General features: G+C 43.6%; 2 protein-coding genes across 5 annotated transcripts in view; one reads left to right on the top strand and one right to left on the bottom strand.

Annotated features, from left to right (window-relative positions):
- Positions 1–1,828, top strand: part of kifap3a (kinesin-associated protein 3a) — a 13,710-nt gene extending 11,882 nt beyond the window's left edge. Inside the window, exon 20 of the mRNA XM_058073409.1 lies at positions 25–1,828. Coding sequence (XP_057929392.1) covers positions 25–181 — 157 coding nt within the window. The 3' untranslated portion in view covers positions 182–1,828. The remainder of the gene's footprint in view (positions 1–24) is intronic.
- On the bottom strand, positions 1,449–21,519 carry niban1a (niban apoptosis regulator 1a). 4 transcript variants are annotated; one of them, XM_058073401.1, is made up of 15 exons: positions 21,167–21,519; positions 18,534–18,664; positions 16,232–16,360; positions 16,045–16,159; positions 14,327–14,491; positions 12,710–12,825; positions 9,509–9,613; positions 9,201–9,363; positions 8,582–8,769; positions 8,297–8,428; positions 7,416–7,526; positions 5,853–5,960; positions 5,067–5,178; positions 2,960–4,350; positions 1,449–2,797 (listed from the first exon to the last, which is right to left on the bottom strand). In XM_058073401.1, the coding sequence occupies exons 1-15, from the start codon at positions 21,219–21,221 to the stop codon at positions 2,039–2,041; spliced, it is 3,780 nt and encodes a 1,259-aa protein (XP_057929384.1). In that variant the 5' UTR covers positions 21,222–21,519; the 3' UTR covers positions 1,449–2,038. The 4 variants fall into 4 exon arrangements, with proteins under 4 accessions (XP_057929384.1, XP_057929383.1, XP_057929385.1 ...); XM_058073400.1 differs by having other exon boundaries at positions 1,449–3,594; positions 3,667–4,350; positions 21,167–21,518; XM_058073402.1 differs by having other exon boundaries at positions 1,450–2,715; positions 3,325–4,350; positions 21,167–21,506.
- Between the last annotated feature and the right edge of the window lie 106 nt (positions 21,520–21,625).

Genomic DNA, 21,625 nt, shown 5'->3' with positions numbered 1-21,625 from the left:
CTTCTTCTGTGTGTTTTTTTCCAGCGTGTCGGATGAGTTTGTGACGTCGGCTCCGGATCCGGCCGACCGTCCGGTCAGCGCTTATGGCTTCCGACCGGATGAGCAGCTTTTCAACTACACCGCTTCCTCCCAGCTGACTTGGAATCTCGTACACGCAAACGCCGATCCAGCTTCAGGCTGACTTGGCGGCTGCAATGATGGATGGCTCCGCTGCGGGATGGAGGACGCTTACGTACAAGTTCTCACAGGAATATTCCCACACTTCCAACACTCCATTACGGAAATTAGGCCTCAACTGTCGTCTTTACTTCTAGAGATTTGAAGGCAGCTTAGGCCTCCATTTGTGGATTTGTGATGAGGGAGTTTTTTTGCACTGTTGAAACGCTCTTATGATTGTATAAGGTCAAAGCACTGGATTATTAGCATGTTTATGTCAATATAAGTTATTAGGAAAATAAATGTCTTCTCTTGTCTTGAAAGTGGTGGGGGCGCTGGCAAAATGTGTCATAACCATAACCTCTAACCTATGACCCCTAACCACCAACATTAACCTATGACCCCTACCCTAACCACCAACATTAACCTCTAACCTATGACCCCTACCCTAACCAACCATAACCTCTAACCTATGATCCCTAACCACCAACCATAACCTCTAACCCTTGACCCCTTCCCTAACCATGAAGCATAACCTCTAACCCATGACCCCTAACCACCAAGCATAACCTCTAACCCTTGACCCCTACCCTAACCACTAAGCATAACCTCTAACCCATGACCCCTACCCTAACCACCAACCATAACCTCTAACCTATGACCCCTACCCTAACCACTAAGCCTAACCTTTGACCCCTAACCACCAACCGTAACCTCTAACCCATGACCCCTAACCACCAACCATAACCTATGACCCTAGCCTAACCGCCAATCATAACCTCTAACCCATGACCCCTAACCATAACCTATGACCACCAACCGTAACCTCTAACCCTTAACCCCTACCCTAACCACTAAGCATAACCTCTAACCCATGACCCCTAATCACCAACCATAACCTCTAACCCATGACCCCTAATCACCAACCATAACCTCTAACCTATGACCCCTACCCTAACCACCAACCATAACCTATGACCCCTAACCACCAACCGTAACCTCTAAGCCTTGACCCCTACCCTAACCACTAAGCATAACCTCTAACCCATGACCCCTACCCTAACCACCAACCATAACCTCTAACCTTTGACCCCTACCCTAACCACCAACCATAACCTCTAACCTATAACCCCTATCTTAACCACCAAACATGACCCCTAACCACCAACCATAACCCATGACCCGTACCCTAACCACTAAGCATAATCTCTAAACCATGACCCTTAAAACTCTTCCCCTTTAAGACCAAGCATAACCCTAACCCACAACAAGTCTTTCCCCTAATCCATAATCCCCCCCCCCTCCAAGTGTTTTGAACTATACATGCATTGTTTTGTGTAAATGTTTGTGATTTATTTTCACGTGTTTATGAGTATGCAGAATCAGATTGACTCTCTGATGTGTCCATTTTTCCATCACATATCCTGTTAGATTGACAGCTAGAGAGGGGCGGGGTCTACCCTCAACTGGTTTTCAATCACTAACAGGACACGTACTGTACATACAAACAACCCGTATTGAACCAATAAAACGCTACAAATCAACTAACATGACTGTGGGAGTACTCTGATGCAGTAACCTCTAACCCGTGATTGTGTGTTTAAATCCTCATTTTATTCATCTTAAGGGATACAATAGAAAAAAAGCCTTTTGTGGGGAAGTGGTTATTTTTGTAGCAGCAAAGTGGACATTAGCATCACACTAGCATGAAGTATCCTGCCGTAACGTTGACAAAGAAATAAAGTTAAGTTAATAACGCTTCTTGGTCTGACCAAAAGGTGTCACTGCTTCACGAGCTCCGCCCCCCTCAACCACTTCCACTACTAGATGACGGATCTCCCTGATCTCCTGTCCTGTCCTCCAGGCTGATAGCAGCTTTGGTCTATTGAGGAGCTTTAGCACCTTCAGCTGATTTAGCAGCTTCAGTAGCTTCAGTTGACGTAGGAGCTTCTGGAGTTTTAGCTGGTAGAGGAGCTTCGGGCCATTCAGCAGCTTCAGCATTGTTAGCGGATTTGGCAGTTTCAGCAGAGTCGGCTGATTCAGGAGCTTCTACCGATACAGGAGCTTCAGCTGATTTAGCAGCTTCAGCCAATTTAGCAATTGCAGTAGCTTCAGCCGACGCAGAAGCTTCAACCGATTCAGAAGTTTTGGCCAATACAGGCACTTTAAGAACTTCAGCTGATTGGACAGTTTCAGGAGCTTCAACCGATTCTGAAGTTTTGGCCAATCCAGGAGCTTTAGCGCCTTCAGCTGATTGGACAGTTTCAGCATTTTCAGGAGCTTCAACCGATGCAGAAGTTTTGGCCAATACAGGAGCTTTAGCGCCTTCCCCTGATTTGGCACTTTCAACCGATTCAGGTGTTTTAGCCGACACGGGAGCTACTGCCGATTCAGGAGCTTCAGCAGCTTCAGCTGATTTGGCAGTTTCAGGAGCTTCAACCGATTCAGAAGTTTTAGCCAATACAGGAGCTTCAGCACCTTCTGCTGATTTGGCGCTTTGAACGGATTCAGGTGTTTTAGCCGATACGGGAGCCACTGCCGATTCAGGAGCTTTAGCAGCTTCAGCTGATTTGGCAGTGTAAATTTTTCCATCACAGGCAGTTTCAGGAGCTTCAACCGATACAGGAGCTTCGGCTGATTTGGCAGCTTCAGCCAATTTAGCAACTTCAGTAGCTTCAGCCGACGCAGAAGCTTCAACCGATTCAGAAGTTTTGGGCAATACAGGAGCTTTAAGACCTTCAGCTGATTGGACAGTTTCAGCAGTTTCAGGAGCTTCAACCAATACAGGAGCTTCGGCTGATTTAGCAGCTTCAGCCGACACAGAAGCTTCAACCGATTCAGACGTTTTAGCCAATACAGGAGCTTTAGCACGTTCAGCCGATTGGACAGTTTCAGCAGTTTCAGGAGCTTCAACCGATACAGGAGCTTCGGCTGATTTGGCAGCTTCAGCCAATTTAGCAACTTCAGTAGCTTCAGCCGACGCAGAAGCTTCAACCGATTCAGAGGTTTTAGCCAATACAGGAGCTTTAGCGCCTTCAGCCGATTGGACAGTTTCTGTAGTTTCAGGAGCTTCAGCTGATTGAGCACTTTCAACTGATTCAATGGAGTCAGCTGATACAGGAGTTTCAGCCGATACGGGAGCTACTGCCGATTCAGGAGCTTCGGCACCTTCAGCTGATTTGGCAGTTTCAGGAGCTTCAGCTGATTTGGCAGTTTCAGTAGCTTCAGTTGCTACAGAAGTTTCAACCGATTCAGAAGTTTTAGCACCTTCAGCTGCTTTGGCAGTTTCAGGAGCCTCAACCGATACAAGAACTTCAGCCAATTTAGCAATTTCAGTAGCTTCAGTTGCTACTGAAGGTTCAACCGATTCAGAAGTTTCACCACCTTCAGCTGATTTGGCAGTTTCAGCAGTTTCAGGAGCTTCAACCGATCCAGGAGTTTCAGCTAATTCAGTAGCTTCAGCCAATTCACCTGATTTGGCAGTTTCAGGAGCTTCAACTGATCCAGGAGCTTCAGCTGAATCAGGAGCTTCAGCCAAGACAAGATCTTCAAGCGATACAGAAGCTTCAGTGCGTTCAGCAGCTTCAACACCTCCAGTAGATTCAGCCGATACGAGAGCCTCAACCAAGTGCTCCGATTTAGCATCTTTAGCTGATTTAGCATCTTCAGCTGATTGATGAGGGTCAGCTTCCACAGCTTCAGCCATCTCCTCTGTGTGGAAAATGCGTCCGTCTGTTTGACCAGCAGAGGGCACTGCAGCCCGGACGCCCGGTGAAGCGGTTCCGGGTTGACGATGGCTGAGCGTCTGCGGTCTTCCGGCATCTTCACGTGTCTGAGCGGACATCTCTTCTTCCGCCGCTTCCCGTGTCACGATTGGAGCTTCTGTCGTGAAGAGCTCACGGCTGCTGTCGTGGACCTGCAGGTCTCCAGCGGCGACGCTGACGCTCACGTGGTGTGGGCGTGGCCGTAGGTCCCCGGTTGACATGTCCCCGATGTCCTCACCGCCTGGGATGTTCGGGATGGAAGACGAAGCGTGGGGCTGAGGCTCACGGACGCTCGTAGCGAGGGGAAGTACTAGCTTGGCGGGGCTTTGGGGCGTAGAGACGGAGGATGAAGACGGGCTGGAGCGCCCCCCCTGGTCTCTGACGTCCATGAACAAGTTGTACCTTCTCAGACTCGCCGCCTCTTTCACCACTGCAAAAACAATTCCACTTAGTTCTTTGAGGCTGAGGCCATCCTTGTCAGTGTGGCACACGGACTGGAAGCGCCACGAGTACGCCGGGTGCACCACGAGTACGCCCGGGCGCACCACGAGTACGCCCGGGCGCACCACGAGTACGCCCGGCGCACCACGAGTACGCCCGGCGCACCACGAGTACGCCCGGCGCACCACGAGTACGCCCGGCGCACCACGAGTACGCCCGGCGCACCACGAGTACGCCCGGCGCACCACGAGTACGCCCGGCGCACCATCAGTACGCCCAGGCGCACCACGAGTACGCCCGGCGCACCACGAGTACGCCCGGCACACCACGAGTACGCCCAGGCGCACCACGAGTACGCCCGGCGCACCACCAGTACGCCCAGGCGCACCACCAGTACGCCCAGGCGCACCACCAGTACGCCCAGGCGCACCACCAGTACGCCCAGGCGCACCACCAGTACGCCCAGGCGCACCACCAGTACGCCCAGGCGCACCACAAGTACGCCCAGGCGCACCACAAGTACGCCCAGGCGCACCACAAGTACGCCCAGGCGCACCAGAAGTACGCCGGGCGCACCAGAAGTACGGCAGGCGCACCAGAAGTACGCCGGGCCAGAAGTACGCTGGGCCACAAGTACGCCGGGCCACGAGTAGGCCGGGCGCACCACGAGTACACCAGCGAAGACCCAGCTCTGATTTGTGGTACCTTTAGTCACTTCCTTGTCCAGCGTTTGGAGGAGGACGTCCTCATAAACGTTGTCCACATGGATGAAGCTGGCGTAGTCTACGTCTACGGACTCGCCAACGCCCTCCAGTTCCTACATGGACAAAGTAGCAGCTCTTTATTTTCTATATTTCCTACATATTATTATATGTTACATAAATATTACATATTATTATATGTTCCTTATTTATTTTGTAGATTTATGATAGATTATTACATTATTCTTTACTGTGTCTTTATTGTGTATATTTTGCATATTTATTATTAGAGATTTATTTATTTTGGTATATTATTACATATTTATTTTGTACATTTTTAATATTATTAAAGATTTTTCTGTGTTTTGCATACTGTTTATATATATTTTTGTATATTTATTACATATGTATTTTGTATATTTAGAATATTATTAAAGTTTCTTCTATGTTTTGAATACTGTTTATATATTTTTTGTATATTTTGTACATTTATTTTCCCAGTGAGGATGGCATAAATTTACTTTTTATGAGTAAATTTATTGTATGGGCGCTCATAAAAACAAAAAAAGTATTTTATAACTGTAATAATGTTATTCTATCATAAATACATGTATGAAGATAATATTTGATAACAGCAAACATCGCATACTATGTCTCATACGTATGTCTTAGTATATAAAAATATTTTTTCTGGGTTCACATTGAAAAACTTGAACGGAAAAGCTGATTTGGTGTGAAGAGACGAGGAGGTCAGTGTGTGTGTGTGTGTGTGTGTGTGTGCGTGTCTCACAGCCTTGCAGGTGGGGGCCAGCCTCTTCTTGATGAAGGGTAACGTGATGGACACTAGAGCGTCTTGGAAGTTGGTCTTCCTGACGGTGCTGCTGTCGTAGTCGTATTGCTGTGGACACATGGCAACAACATTTGACCAATCAGCTATAATCACGGAGTCACCTATCAGCTATCATCATGGAGTCACCTATAAACTATCAGCTATAATCACGGCGTCACCTATCAGCTATCATCTATCATCATGGAGTCACCTATAACCTATCAGCTATAATCACGGCGTCACCTATAACCAATCAGCTATAATCAAGGAGTCACCTATCAGCTATAATCATGGAGTCACCTATAACCAATCAGCTATCATCATGGAGTCACCTGTAACCAATCAGCTATAATCAAGGAGTCACCTAGAACCAATCAGCTATCATCATGGAGTCACCTGTAGCCAATCAGCTATAATCACGGAGTCACCTATAACCAATCAGCTATCATCACGGAGTCACCTATAACCAATCAGCTATCATGACGGAGTCACCTATAACCAATCAGCTATCATGACGGAGTCACCTATAACCAATCAGCTATAATCATGGAGTCACCTATCAGATATCAGCTATAATCACAGAGTCACCTATCAGCTATCATCACGGAGTCACCTATTTGACTCCTTTCAGTCCTGAGCAGATCAACAGTCAACAAGGTGACTACAAGATTGTGTCCATGGCAACAGGACATCAAATGGATGACAGGCTAACATGAATCGTTTTAACAGTACTTTATCTTATAATATCAAGGGTATATAGCAGGGGTCGGGAACCTTTTTGGCTACGAGAGCCATGAAGACCAGATATTTTAAAATGTGTATCTGTGAGAGCCATATACATTTTTTTAAACATTGAATACAATAAAATGTGTGCATTTTTATGTAAGACCAACAGTTTTAGATATAATGGGCTCTAATTACGTAGACCAGGCACACTACCCCACGCCAAGGGGGTGTGGCCAGCACACTTTTGTGAGCAGCGCAGTGTCTAATAATAAATCAAATACTTGCTGCCATTAATGCAACTTCTGCTGCTGCATGGTTTTGCACCGTACTCAGTATATTTCATTCTTTTGGCCATCTTTGCCAGAAGGCTTGGTTCTGCAGCTTTAGCTAGGTGACTATTTGACTAAAGGAGGAAAGTTTACATTTACATCTTAATGACCGAGGTAGACTACCGCATTACCCAGTAATAATCGAGTTTTGGTGTTTGACCTGGAAAATATCATCAGGAAAGATGGATATGGTCGGCCGTATTGCAGTAGAAAATAGATGGACGGATTAAAATGCATAAGAAAGTTGTTGATTTTTAATGTTTTTAACAGTGATTTCTGTGATGTTTACTTTAAAATGTTAGCAAACATACATTTTTATTGTGGTAAATGCTTGAGAGCCAGATACAGTCATCAAAAGAGCCCTACCTGGCTCCCGAGCCATAGGTTCCCTACCTCTGGTATATAGTGTGTATACAGTACACATACAGTACATAGAACAAATACTACATGCAATATGTTAGATTTCAACCTTGAGCACTCTGTGTTTGGCCTTTTCTACCAGAGAGGCCGCATCATCGGGTTGGTCCTGGATGATCTTGTAGACCAGCAGCTCAAACGTGTAGGCGGCATTCTCGACCAACTGGAGCAGAAGACAAACAAACTAGATATTATAATATTTTTCCCAGCACTTAGGAATGGAATATGTTTCTTGTTAGGATGCTATGTTTTCCACTCGATGCAGTAGTTTTCCTGTTATGGTGGAATATTCTTCCCAACTTAGGATGGAATATTTTTCCTAGCACTTAGGAATGGAATGTTTCTGTTAAGTTGCTATGTTTTCCACTCGATGCGGTATTTTTCCTGTTATGGTGGAATATTCTTCCCAACTTAGGATGTAATATTTTTTCTAGCACTTAGGAATGGAATATGTTTCTTGTTAGGATGCTATGTTTTGCACTCGATGCAGTATTTTTCCTGTTATGGTGGAATATTCTTCCCAACTTAGGATGTAATATTTTTTCTAGCACTTAGGAATGGAATATGTTTCTTGTTAGGATGCTATGTTTTGCACTCGATGCAGTATTTTTCCTGTTATGGTGGAATAGTCTTCCCAACGTAGGATGGAATATTTTTCCTAGCACTTAGGAATGGAATGTTTCTTGTTAGGATGCAATATTTTCCACTCGATGCTGTATTTTTCCTGTTATGGTGGAATATTCTTCCCAACTTAGGATGGAATATTTTTCCTAGCACTTAGGAATGGAATGTTTCTTGTTAGGTTGCTATGTTTTCCACTCCATGCAGTATTTTTCCTGTTATGGTGGAATACTTTTCCCAATTTAGGATGGAATACCCCCCGCCCTGTGTTAATAGCAGAGAGGGAAACATTCCATCCCAAGAGAAGCGTACCTGCTGCAGGTCAATCTGAGTGCTGTGGATGACCCCCGCCATGTTGGAGAACCCAAACAGCTTCTTTCTCTGCAGGGAGGCAATCTTTTGGTAGCAATATTGTAGTTCGGGCCGTGCCATGAGGGCCAGAGTCTGACGGAGAGGATTGGGAAAAGTCATATAAATGCCGGATTAGCAGCGCCTGCATTTGGGTCTGCAAACACGGCCACGGAGAGGACGTACGAGCAAGCTGACAATCCCGAATTCCCTGGTTCTTCATGGGAATGAGGTGGAATTGGGCCCAACCTGTTTGAGCTGCTGGTCGTCTTTGCATTGCTGAACATCCTGGCAGACGGCGTCCATCAAGCTTTCGATGCGCTGACGTGCCTCCAGGAAACCAGAGCTGATGGGCTCCATGAGCTCCTCCAGGACGGATCCGAGGTGCGGCTGGATGCTCTCGGCACACACCTTCTCCGCTGGCACCGACACTTTAGCTGCAGGAGGAAAACGCCTGTAAGACCATTACATCATTCCTTCAACGCAGCTTTTGATTGTGGCATTCCGGTTGAAGAAGAGGAATGAAAGAATTGTAAATGAGGAATTAAATGGATAAGTGACATATCCTAAGGTTGGGAAGCTAAGATCAGACTTCTTTCTTGAATTCTCACCTTCTCTATCAATTCGACGGCACTCTCAACTCCCTTTGGCCCCATGGCGGGTTGTTTGGCAGGGTGCTTTCTTTGGCCACTCCAACCCACTGACTGATAAACATTCCCAATATTGTACAAAAAGCCCAAAAAGAGAGATTAAGGAGGAAAGTGCGTATCTGGAATGCCGTCGTACCACTTCCATGCCCATGTCGGGTTCAATGATCCCAAAAAAATAATCCAGTCTACTCCATTCAAGGAAAAGCAAAGACCTTCACCTCTGACTTGTTCCTCCAGCTGCTGCCTGGCATTGACGATGTGGTCCATGTCTGAGTGGATGAGTACTTCCTGTTTTTCCATTGATTTTCGGCATTCGTCCTTCAATGCAGAGAGTCCACCCAGGAGATGCTCTTGAACCAGGATGTACGCCGCCTCCACCGTCTGTGTACACAAAGGAATCGTACTGACGGTCAAGATACCTTGGATTGACATGATTGGCTATGGTAAAAATGGCTACCAATGTAAGCAATGACCAAGAAGCAAGGAGGTCCCACGATAAGCAGCGTCCGACAGCAACGTGACTTACCGCAAACCAAACTCTCTTCTTTTCCGTCTTCTTGGCTTTGAGGTGTGGAAGCATTTCTTTCTGCAGAGACGGCAACAACTGCTCCATCACCAGGTTGGCCAGCACCTGTCAACCAGATTAGCAACGTAAAGCACCCACCTGGTAGCTAGCCTGACCATAAGTATATCCAAATATCTAAATATACACTATATACAACTATAGAACTCAACAGGGTTTTAAATGTTCATTCAGAATTCTTTCATTTTACATTCAGGGAGGGGAAATGGGCATTTTGGAAAATATTTCTTCAGTCCTGCTTGACATTTTGGTCTCACTTTACACAAAAATACAGTAGTTACTGAGGAACTAATGAAGAAAATAACAACAAACTAATAATTAGAGTAGTTACTGAGGAAGTTGGGTATATACATTTACAGTAGTTACTGAGGAACTAATAAAGAAATAATGATAAACTAATAAGTAGAGTAGTTACTGAGGAAGTTAGGCATATAAATTTACAAACATTTAGAGTGGTTAATGAGGACCTAATGAAGAACTAATGACGAACTAATGACTAAGGCACATACGTATAGAGTAGTTACTGAGGAACTAATAAAGAACTAATGACAAAGGCACACATTTAGAGTAGTTACTAAGGAACCAATGAAGATTAGTTACTGACAAAGTATTAATGAACTAATGACCAAGGCACACATTTAGAGTAGTTACTGAGGAACTCATGAACAACAAATAACTAAAGGGCATACATTTAGAGTAGTTACTGAGGAACTAATGAAGAACTAATAACTAAGGCACATACATTTAGAGTTGTTACAGAGGAACTAATGAACTAATGACCGAGGCACATATATTTTGAGTAGTTACTGAGGAACTAATAATGAACGAATGACTAAGGCACATACATTTACAGTAGTTACTGAAGAACTAATGAAGAACTAATGACTGAGGCACATATATTTTGAGTAGTTACTGAGGAACTAATAATGAACAAATGACTAAGGCACACACATTTAGAGTAGATACTGAGGAACTAATGAAGAACGAATGACTGAGGCACATACATTTAGAGTAGTTACTGAGGAAATAACAATGAACGAATTACTAAGGCACACATTTAGAGTAGTTACTGAGGAACTAATGCAGACCTAATGACTGAGTCACATATATTTTTAGTAGTTACTGAGGAACTAATAACGAACGAATTACAAAGACACATATTTACAGTGGTTAATGAGGACCTATAATGAAGACCTAATGATGAACTAATGACTAAGGCACATACATTTGGAGTAGTTACTGAGGAACCAATGAAGAACAAATGACTAAGGCACATACATTTACAGAAGTTACTGAGGAACTAATGAAGAAATAACGATAAACTAATAAGTAGAGTAGTTACTGAGGAAGTTAGGCACATACATTTACAGTTGTTACTGAGGAAGTAATGAAGAAATAATGATAAACTAATAAGTAAGTGGAGTAAAAACTATGATACACGCCATGATTTTATCTAAGTTGCACTTGGTGCAGGATCTGCTTTCAGCATGGAACACGACACCGCCATCCTACTGGTGGGAAAACAAGAGCAGTGTCCTGACGTTGTAGCCATCTATCCTGAGGTGGACAAAACCTTCTTTTAGCGACTTCTGCTGTTTTTCTGCAAACATTTGCTTCATTTTGTAGTATAGTAGTACTTGGATTGTAGGAGGTGTCCACATGGTCTACGCTAGTTGGACAAACATATGAATATGAAGATGTGATTCATAAGGTGACATTGGGGAATGTCTGAAGTCCATTGTTTTCCCAACCGTCTGCCCCCGTGGTATAGACTTCTCAGTCGGTGCTGAGAGGAAGCCGGTTTTTCTAGTTCTCAACGGGCTGCTAAGCTGGGTGGAACAAGAGATGAGCTTTGCATAACCTCCTGACCTGGATGTTAGATTTGTGTTTATGTTTATGTTAGAGTGTCCAACAGCGGTGATTGTGGGCATCTGGGGACACTAACATGCAGTAGCTAGGTAAACATTTTAGCCTTGTCCACAAATATACGTAAGACTGATCTGAAAAAGGGTCCTTTTCTCTTCTGTGAGATACTTTACTCAGTAAACGTTGCCGAGTCTGGTGGGCACTATTTTTCAGTTCATGCTTTGGTTTCATTCTCAGTGTTTACTTAACATGGTGGCAGGCATCCGCAGTGTTTGTTGACCAGTTTGTACGGACCAAACCGACATCATGACCGGTTTGTACGAACCAAACCGACATCATGACCGGGTTGTACGGACTAAACCGACACCATGACCGGTTTGTACGGACCAAACCGACACCATGACCGGTTTGTACGGACCAAACCGACACCATGACCGGGTTGTGCGGACCAAACCGACACCATGACCGGTTTGAACGAACCAAACCGACACCATGACCGGTTTGTACAGACCGAACCGACACCATGACCGGTTTGTACGGACCGAACCGACACCATGACCGGTTTGTACGGACCGAACCGACACCATGACCGGTTTGTACGAACCGAACCGACACCATGACCGGTTTGTACGAACCAAACCGACACCATGACCGGTTTGTACGGACCGAAACGACACCATGACCGGTTTGTACGAACCGAACCAACACCATGACCGGTTTGTACGAACCGAACCATGATCATGACCAGTTTTGTACGAACCAAACCGACATCATGACCGGTTTGTACAGACCAAACCGACATCATGACCGGGTTGTACGGACCAAACCGACATCATGACCGGGTTGTACGGACCAAACCGACATCATGACTGGGTTGTACGGACCAAACCGACATCGTGACCGGGTTGTACGGACCAAACCGACATCGTGACCGGTTTGTACAAACCAAACCAAGATCACGACCGGTTTGTATAAACCAAACCGAGATCACGACCAATTTGTACGACCCAAACCGAGATCATGACCAGTTTGAACGAACCAAACCGCCATCATGACCGGTTTGAACGAACCAAACCGACACCATGACCGGTTTGAACGGACCGAACCGACACCATGACCGGTTTGTACGGACCGAACCGACATCATGACCGGTTTGTACGAACCAAACCGACATCATGACCAGTTTGTACGAACCAAACCAAAGCTAGACAACTCCAGGGTTTTGAACGCAGTCATACAACATGAATGACCCTGGTCGGAAGAGGATTTGGGGCTCACCCTGCAATCGCTGCCAATCAGCATATCCCAGGCTTCATATTTGTCTTTGTCCTGTCTGTAGAGCTGAATGGCCTTGAGGAAGGCCTGAACCTCACACGTCTTCTTCTTCAGGAAATCTGGAAGACAGGAAATGGGATTAGCAAATAATGATTTCTTTTAGAGGAATTTTCGGTTAGAAAAAAGTTATAAAATTATGAAAATAGTCATAATATGAGAATAAAGTCATAATACTACAGGGAAAAAAATGATCATAGTTATAAAATTTACAAAAAGTAGCACGAATAAGTAAGTTCAGGCTAATACCGTATTTTCCGGACTATAAGTGCCACTTTTTTTCATAGGTTGGCTGTTCCTGCGACTTATACTCCAGAGCGACTTATAAATAAAAAAAGTGTTTATGTTCCATAAACACTGGACACCTTTTGTGTTCATGTTTATTTTTTGTGTAGCTGAATAAGCATTGTGTTAGCATATGTTAGCATGTTCTCTATTCTTTTATTGTTAGAACTTACCTTCCAAGAGGACGTAATGTCTGTTTTGGTCAAGTAGTTTGGAAAATAAATCACCCGAAAAAAATGCTGCTTATACTCCAGTGCGACTTATGTATGTTTTTTCTACCTAATTATACATTTTTGGCCTTGTGCGACTTTTACTCCGGAGTGACTTATAGTCCAAAAAATATGGTATATCAATCCATCTCCTGATCACAAAAAACGATATTTAAAAATGCTACATACAACATAGATGAGTTCACTTCCACCAAAGGAGATACGCCATGTTAGACATATCGATATCAGGAATTGAGAGTTGGACAATATCGACAAATCAGTTTTCAGCGAAAAATCCAATATCGGACATCCCTAGTTATTTTTATGTTGGATATTTTGGCTAAATTTGCGTCAAAGTAAAAGTTATGCTTGAAATTTATATTTTTGTTTTTGGTGACAAACTTACCAAGGTTCTACTGCTGATGACTAAAATACTACGAATGGTAGAAACAAGTGTTTTTTTCTGTCTAATCTCTCTTCCGGTATGAACACAATAATCTGTGGGCCTTGAGAAATCAATGAAAATGGTCCCAGACGGCTGCTACTGAATAAGTTGCAGGGATAAATCAATAATGTATTGTTGCAGCCTAGACGTACTAAGAATGGAGCAGATCATAAAGTGCTTGCATCACGTCTATCCGTGTTGTCACACCAAGCCGGCCTGCATGAAAACATTCCTGCAGGTGTCCTTCATCGTCTCGCTGCTCTGTTTTTCCACGGGGGGTGTTACGTGTCAACATGAATTTGTTGCAAACTAATGCGTTTGACTTTTTTAACCTTCTTTTATACGGTGTTCGTGTTATTGCAGCAGACCTTGCTGTGTTCTTGGCAGTAGAGTTGAATAATGGAGGACTTTTTTGGAGTATGAGGAAATTGGGTATTGGTAGTTTTCCCATTTTGAGTGTTGTAACAATAACTTAATGTGGATTTCAGTAAAATTGTGCTCGTCATGTGCAGCTCAGCAGTCTACAGTAGAACACGAGAAGTCACTACTGGCTCAATCATTTGATTGCCAACATGTAGAAGGTTTCAACCTGCTTCAGACTTTTATATGAAATATGAGTCCTACCTTGGTTCTGGTGTCTGATGCAGTCCGACAGGATGGTTATGAACTTCATTTGTCTGCCCTGCTGGCTGAAGCAAAAGTACGAGTCCCTCCTGTAGGGCAGGCGAAGGTAGACCGGAAACTGTCCCGGCATCCCAGACATAGGAGGGGAAAACTCTTCCTTCAAATCTGAAACAAAACACAAAAGAGGAACCGTGACAGGTCACAATAAGTAAACAGTGGTGTAAATTGTGTGATAATAATCAGTAGAACATCAATATATAAGGTTGTTCACACAGTTCTCGCTGTATCAATCACACCCTGGACACCATCTTTTTGACCTGCTACCTTCAGGGATATGGTACAGATCAATGAAATCAAAAACCGATAGCCTCAAAAACAGCTTCTACCCCACAGGAATAACGAAACTCAATAATAGCCAAAATAGCTCCCATGCTATGAGGTAACCTAGGGTCTGTGCAACATGTGTGAAAGTAGGCTTGAATGGATTGTATGAATGCAATATGAATGGATGTCAGTGTCACCTATTTACATGTTTTTTAATTTTTTTAAAAAAAAATTTATGTTTATTTAGGCTTTTATATGTTTTTTTATGTATGGTTGTCAATCATGCACTGACTGGTTTGCACTTTCATTTCGTTGTATCATTCATGCATTCATTTTCTACCGCTTTTCCTCACGAGGGTCGCACAAGGGAGTGCTGGAGCCTATCCCAGCTGTCTTTGGGCGAGAGGCGGAGGTGCCGGGGCCTATCCCAGCTGTCTTTGGCCGAGAGGCGGGGGTGCCGGAGCCTATCCCAGCTGTCTTTGGGCGAGAGGTGGGGGTGCTGGGGCCTATCCCAGCTGTCTTTGGGCGAGAGGCGGGGGTGCTGGAGCCTATCCTAGCCGTCTTTGGGTGAGAGGCGGGGGTGCTGGAGCCTATCCTAGCCATCTTTGGGCGAGCTGCGGGGGTGCTGGAGCCTATCCCAGCTGTCTTTGGGCGAGAGGCGGGGGTGCCGGAGCCTATCCCAGCCGTCTTTGGGCGAGAGGTGGGGGTGCTGGGGCCTATCCCAGCTGTCTTTGGGCGAGAGGCGGGGGTGCTGGAGCCTATCCTAGCCATCTTTGGGTGAGCTGCGGGGGTGCTGGAGCCTATCCCAGCTGTCTTTGGGCGAGAGGCGGGGGTGCTGGAGCCTATCCTAGCCGTCTTTGGGTGAGAGGCGGGGTGCTGGAGCCTATCCCAGCTGTCTTTGGGTGAGAGGCGGGGTACACCCTGGACTGGTCGCCAGCCAATCACAGGGCACATATAGACAAACAACCATTCACACTCACATTCATACCTATGGACAATTTGGAGTGGCTAATTAACCTAGCATGTTTTTGGAATGTGGGAGGAAACCGGAGTACCCGGACCATGCATGCACGGGGAGAACATGCAAACTCCACACAGAGATGGCCGAGGGTGGAATTGAACCCTGGTCTCCTAGCTGTTAGGTCTGCACGCTAACCACTATACCGCCGTGCTGCCCTCGTTGTATCATAACAATGACAATAAAGATATTCTATTCTATTGTTAAGTTCATGATGAAACATTCAAAAGGTTAATTTCAGATTTTTGGAGAGTAAGTATTTGATCCCAGAAGAAAATATGACTTGGTTGAAAGTCATAAGAAAGAAAGCCTCCAAGGCAAGCTTCAGGGTTAAATACAATAATTAAAGTTATTTGCAATAACGGCGATGACTTACTGTTCTCATCGGGGAAGCACTCATCCACCATCGCCATGTACGTCTCCTCGGTGGTCAACACACTCCCTCCAGTTGGCAGCAGTTTATAACGTGGAGGACTTCCTTTAAGAAAAGTCTAACAAACACATGTGACATAAAAGGAGCGATAGATAGAATCATATTGCATGTGGTGACGTTATGGACTCACCTCTAAGCTGTCGTGACACTCCAAGCAGTAGTTGGCTCTCACCACCACATACCGGTCCTTCCATTTTCTGCTCTCATCAAAGAAGTACAAGCTATCCTCATACAGGACCTCACATCCCTCAGGAGACTCCTGGTAGCAAAGCACAGGTACGCTAATCATGGACACGTTTCATTTTGCCCATGCAGAACACGCCGGTGAAAAAAGTACAATGGAACCTTGGTTAGTATATTCATGATGAATGATAAGGATACATGTACATTTAAGGAGACGTGAATGGCAACGAGATAACTCATGTCAAAACAGGAAAGTGGTGGCGAAAACCGTCTTTTACCCATCTTCAGTAGTGTTTCACCTTCTTTGCCAAAAAGCTGGCATCTGTAACCTTATTTGGCACTTTGCTGGGTTACTGAGGTGAGACAATCCAGAAATAAATAATGTAAAAACAGGAAGGTGGTGGTGAAAACCGTGTTTACCCATCTTCAGTAGTGTTTCAGCTTCTTTGTCAAAATGCTGGCATCTGTAACCTTGTTTGGTACTTTGCTGGGTTACTGAGGTGAGACATTCCAGAAATAAATCATGTAAAAACAGGAAGGTGGTGGTGAGAACCATGTTTTCCCATCTTTAGTAGTTTTTCACCTTCTTTGTCAAAATACTGGCATCTATAACCTGACGTATTTGGCACTTTGCTGGGTTAATAACGCATGTCATGTCATGAAATAACTCATGGCAAAACAGGAAGGTGGTGGCGAAAACCGTGTTTTACCCATCTTCAGTAGTGTTTCACCTTCTTTGTCAAAATACTGGCATCTGTAACTTTATTTGGCACTTTGCTGGGTTACTGAGGTGAGACATTCCAGAAATAAATCATGTAAAAACAGGAAGGTGGTGGTGAAAACCGTGCTTTTCCATCTTCAGTAGTGTTTCACCTTCTTTGTCAAAATGCTGGCATCTGTAACCTTATTTGGCACTTTGCTTGGTTACTGAGGTGAGACATTCAACAAATGACTCATGTCAAAACAGGAAGGTGGTGGTGAAAACTGTGTTTAACCCATCTTCAGTAGTGTTTTACCTTCTTTGTCAAAATGCTGGCATCTGTAACCTTATTTGGCACTTTGCTGGGTTACTGAGGTGAGACATTGAAGAAATAACTCATGTCAAAACAAGAAGGTGGCGGTGAAAACCGTGTTTTACCCATCTTCAGTAGCATTTCACCTTCCTTGTCAAAATGCTGGCATCTGTAACCTTATTCGGCACTTTGCTGGGTTACTGAGGTGAGACATTGAAGAAATAACTCATGTCAAAACAAGAAGGTGGCGGTGAAAACCGTGTTTTCCCATCTTCAGTAGTGTTTCACCTTCTTTGCCAAAAAGCTGGCATCTTTAACCTTATTTGGCACTTTACTGGGTTACTGAGGTGAGACAATTAAAGAAATAACTCATGTCAAAACAGGAAGGTGGTGGTGAAAACCGTGTTTTACCATCTTCAGTAGTGTTTCACCTTCTTTGTCAAAAAGCTGGCATCTATAACCTTACGTATTTGGCACTTTGCTGGGTTACTGAGGTGAGACATTGAAGAAATAACTCATGTCAAAACAGGCAGGTGGTGTCTGTGTGTTGTCTCTTTGGGAAGAATTGTCGGAAATCACCACTTCAATGAAGGTAAACGTAACCTTAATGTTTATCTAGCCCAGCTTCTCAAACAGTGGGGCGGGCCGAAAATGGTCCCCACTTTGGACACCTGGTTCCAGAACAAATTAATGACGCTAACCAAGGTTCCACTGTATTTCATTTGTGTATTTCATTGAAAAAGATACAAGCCACCATTTTAATGGCAGCTTTATTGTAACAGTGACAGAAAAACATGAAATATGTGTTAGAAATATTATTTGACATTAGCTTCTGTTCCGTTCCAATTTCGTGTCTGTTCCCCGACTTGCATTTGTGTCTCCTGATTGCCTTATTTACATATTTTTGCAAACCTGCAGCCACGTGCCAACACGTGGTGCTTTCATGCAGAAAGATTTCCCCGACTATTTGACTCGTCACTAACCGCCAGTTTGTCATCTTTGCTGCCATGTTTTTTTAACAAACTTTTTTTCTGCTAAAAGACAGAAGTCTCACCTATCTTTTGGTGGGTATAACCATAGAATATAATATTTTACAATATTCCGTGTCCGTCAACATGGTATGAAATGGCCGCTACTTTGAAAAATTTGTTAATTGGATTTATCAAAAGGTATTCAAATGAGTACAATTAAAAAAAAATTCTGCATTGAATTGCATTTGAAATAGTTATTTCATACCCTCTGTTTTAGCAGATGCACCATCTGTTCTTTTTGCGGTTCCAGGTTACTTTCCAGCTGAGAAAACCACGCCACAGAGAACTGCTTCCTGTAGTGTGGACTAAAGGCCTTCAGCTCGGCCTGGGCCTGTTCTGTGGGAGATAAAGACCACATTATTCCAAAAACAGATTATTCCAAAAACATAACATGCTACAGGGGTCTCAAACACGCGGCCTACACTAGTTTGAGGCCCCCGCCTTAATATGAAAGTTTGATGTTAGTGTGGCCCGCGCAAGTTTAATATGGATGCTGTATGGTATCATGTACCCAGAAAAAATTATTACGTTTGATTAATGTTCATGTTAAAGGTTAAATAACTGTTAATAGTTATCCTCCCTATCCGTGTGGAAGTGGTAAGTTTTTGGCTATTTAAGTTTAAAGGAAATAACTTGAAGGCTACCGTTCGCTAGCTCTCTAGTTTGCGAGTTAGCATGTGTCTCAAGACCCTGCAGTTGCGCAATATGTTGTAAATAAAAAGAGTATAAATGTGACTATAGTCGTGTTTTGTCATGTCTACAGGGCTCTAATAATGCTTTGTTCATTTTAATCTGAAAAAAATAATTTGTCTACCCACCAACTATATGTGGTTTCTTAAGTTTTTATTATTTGCTGTTTTATTATTATTATTATATTTATTTATTACTGATTGATTGATTTTCTTTATTCTTGATTTATTCTTGACATTGGGCATTATTCCGCAGATTGTGAGGGAGGTGAGGGACTAGCCCAGAAGCACACAGTAGGAGCTGAGTAATGATGTCAAGGGAGTTGGGAGCACAGTTACCAAAAAAGCATTAGTAAGACACAATTGAGATCCTGCAGTGTTCTCAAAACGACACATGTACAGACCAGTGTGAAAGTTTGGGAGGTTTCTCTGGTCTCAGTCAGAACAATGAAAACATGTCGCGGATGGGTGTTCCAGCATGACGGTGACCCAAAACATGCAACCACGTCAACAAAGGAGTGGCTAAACAAGAAGCACATTAGCATCCCGGAGTGGCCTAACCAGTCTGGAGCGACAGCTTCAGTTATCATTCCAACTTGGCTTTGTGCTTGACTGTGGGATCGAGACTTGGGCGTGGACCGCTAACGGAGGCTCTGATGACCCGGCCTCTTTCGGTCGCCACGGCAGCTCTATTCACACAAGCGCTCTCACGTGAATCCCATGTAAGACAAATTACACTCGTGATTGACTGGCGTTGTTAGCTCGCTGTATTGTACTGTTTATAAACAGCTGCAATAAGACAAAAAAATAGGGAAATTCACACTTTTATGCTACTTTTGTGAGTTCTGTGCTAGCCGTCAAGCTCACTCTTTACACATGAATCATTGCTGTGCCGTGATTTGAAATTCCTCAGGCCGTGTGGGCCCCCTGATGGCCTGGGGGGCCCACTACTCTATTTGTCTGTTGGCAAGCAGTGCTTCTGCACTAGTTTGGACTGCCATTTTTCACGGATCGCTTAATAAACACATTTGGAAAAAAGCGGTTAAGCTAAAAAAATATTTTTTTATAAATTTCAAAAATATACATAAATGTATATTAAAATTAATAAATTAAATGCAAATAAGGAAATATTTTTATATATTCTAAATATATTTTTTCAAAAAAAATTTGAGGGCGCACTAGTTTGGACTGCTATTTTTCACGGATCGCTTAATAAACACATTTGGAAAAAAGCGGTTAAGCTAAAAAAATTGTTTTTATTAATTTAAAAATATACATAAATGTATAATAAAATAAATAAATAAAATGCAATTAGCGCGCAGACCTCACAGCTAGGAGACCAGGGTTCAATTCCACCCTCGGCCATCTCTGTGTGGAGTTTGCATGTTCTCCCCTTGCATGCGTGGGTTTACTCCGGGTATTCCGGTTTCCTCCCACATTCCAAAAACATGCTAGGTTAATTAGCCACTCCAAATTGTCCGTAGGTATAAATATGAGTGTGAATGGTTGTTTGTTTATATGTGCCCTGTGATTGGCTGGCAACCAGTCCAGCGTGTACCCCGCCTCTCGCCCAAAGACAGCTGGGATAGGCTCCAGCATCCCCTGCGACCCTCGTGAGGAAAAAGCGGTAGAAAATGAATGACTGGAAGCCAAAAATCATTCCAAACAGCTTTAAAAAAGCCACAAAGCTAGTTTGCTTTAATATTAAAGCAGTACAAGACAACAACAAAGTAACATAATGTAAGAAAACAACACAACAGTACAATGTAATATAATGTAACACAATAAATGACATTTGTTCTGCTTTGCTAACCTTGAGGGGGGAAAGTAAAGCCGTGACGTCACCGAGGACACACCCAACAAGACATTCATTAAAAAGTCCTAAACACATTTACTGTGTCAATTTAGAAAAAAACACCTACTCAGGATAATACCTAAAGTATCAAAAATGGACAAGAAGACCCTAAAACACGTCTACACAACACTTGTTGTCGATGAATGGCGGCCAAGACGAGTCGTCTGACAGGTTTTACACCACAACAAACACAAGTCAGAATGAAGTTCACATAAAAAAGTGCCTTTTTTTAACCTCCAAATATGTTATGATATTCAAATAGTCCCCACTATAAAAGTACAACATTGTTCTTACCTGTAATGAATTTACACCTGGCTTCGTCCAGCAGACTGGATTGATTGGTCCCCATGTTGCTAATAACAGTCCTCAGGTGACATCACACAGTCAGGGAGTGGGGGGAACTTGTTGCGCATGTGCGAGATTCTGCACATGCGCCTGGTGACGGACGGGTGACTCAGAGTACCTGATTCACTTTAGCGACTCTGGAAAAAGGAGTTAAAAAGGAGTTTACCATCACTTGGGTGGAGGTACAAAACACACTTGAAGTGCTCTTATAGTTTAAGAGTACAGTGCAGTATAAAATATGAAATTTACAAATATAGGACAGAATAAACATGACTAAAATACAAATCGAATGAATGAAAGTTAAATGTAATGTAATACAAGTAGGAAAATATGTATCGTACAACATTCATTCATAAATATTATCGTACAACGCACACCAGAAAATACACAATTTAAATTAATTTACAG

Source organism: Doryrhamphus excisus, chromosome 5, assembly GCF_030265055.1.
Source record: "Doryrhamphus excisus isolate RoL2022-K1 chromosome 5, RoL_Dexc_1.0, whole genome shotgun sequence".
NCBI lineage: Eukaryota > Metazoa > Chordata > Actinopteri > Syngnathiformes > Syngnathidae > Doryrhamphus > Doryrhamphus excisus.
This window is presented reverse-complemented; position numbering and strand designations above follow the sequence as displayed.

Coding starts and splice junctions, on each gene's coding strand:
- niban1a (XM_058073399.1), bottom strand. CDS start 21,221: ATGGGGACCAATCAATCCAGTCTGCTGGACGAAGCCAGGTGTAAATTC. Junction 12,826..14,326: donor CATCAGACACCAGAACCAAG/GTAGGACTCATA, acceptor CCTGTCTTCCAG/ATTTCCTGAAGAAGAAGACG. Junction 4,351..5,066: donor GGACAAGGAAGTGACTAAAG/GTACCACAAATC, acceptor TTGTTTTTGCAG/TGGTGAAAGAGGCGGCGAGT.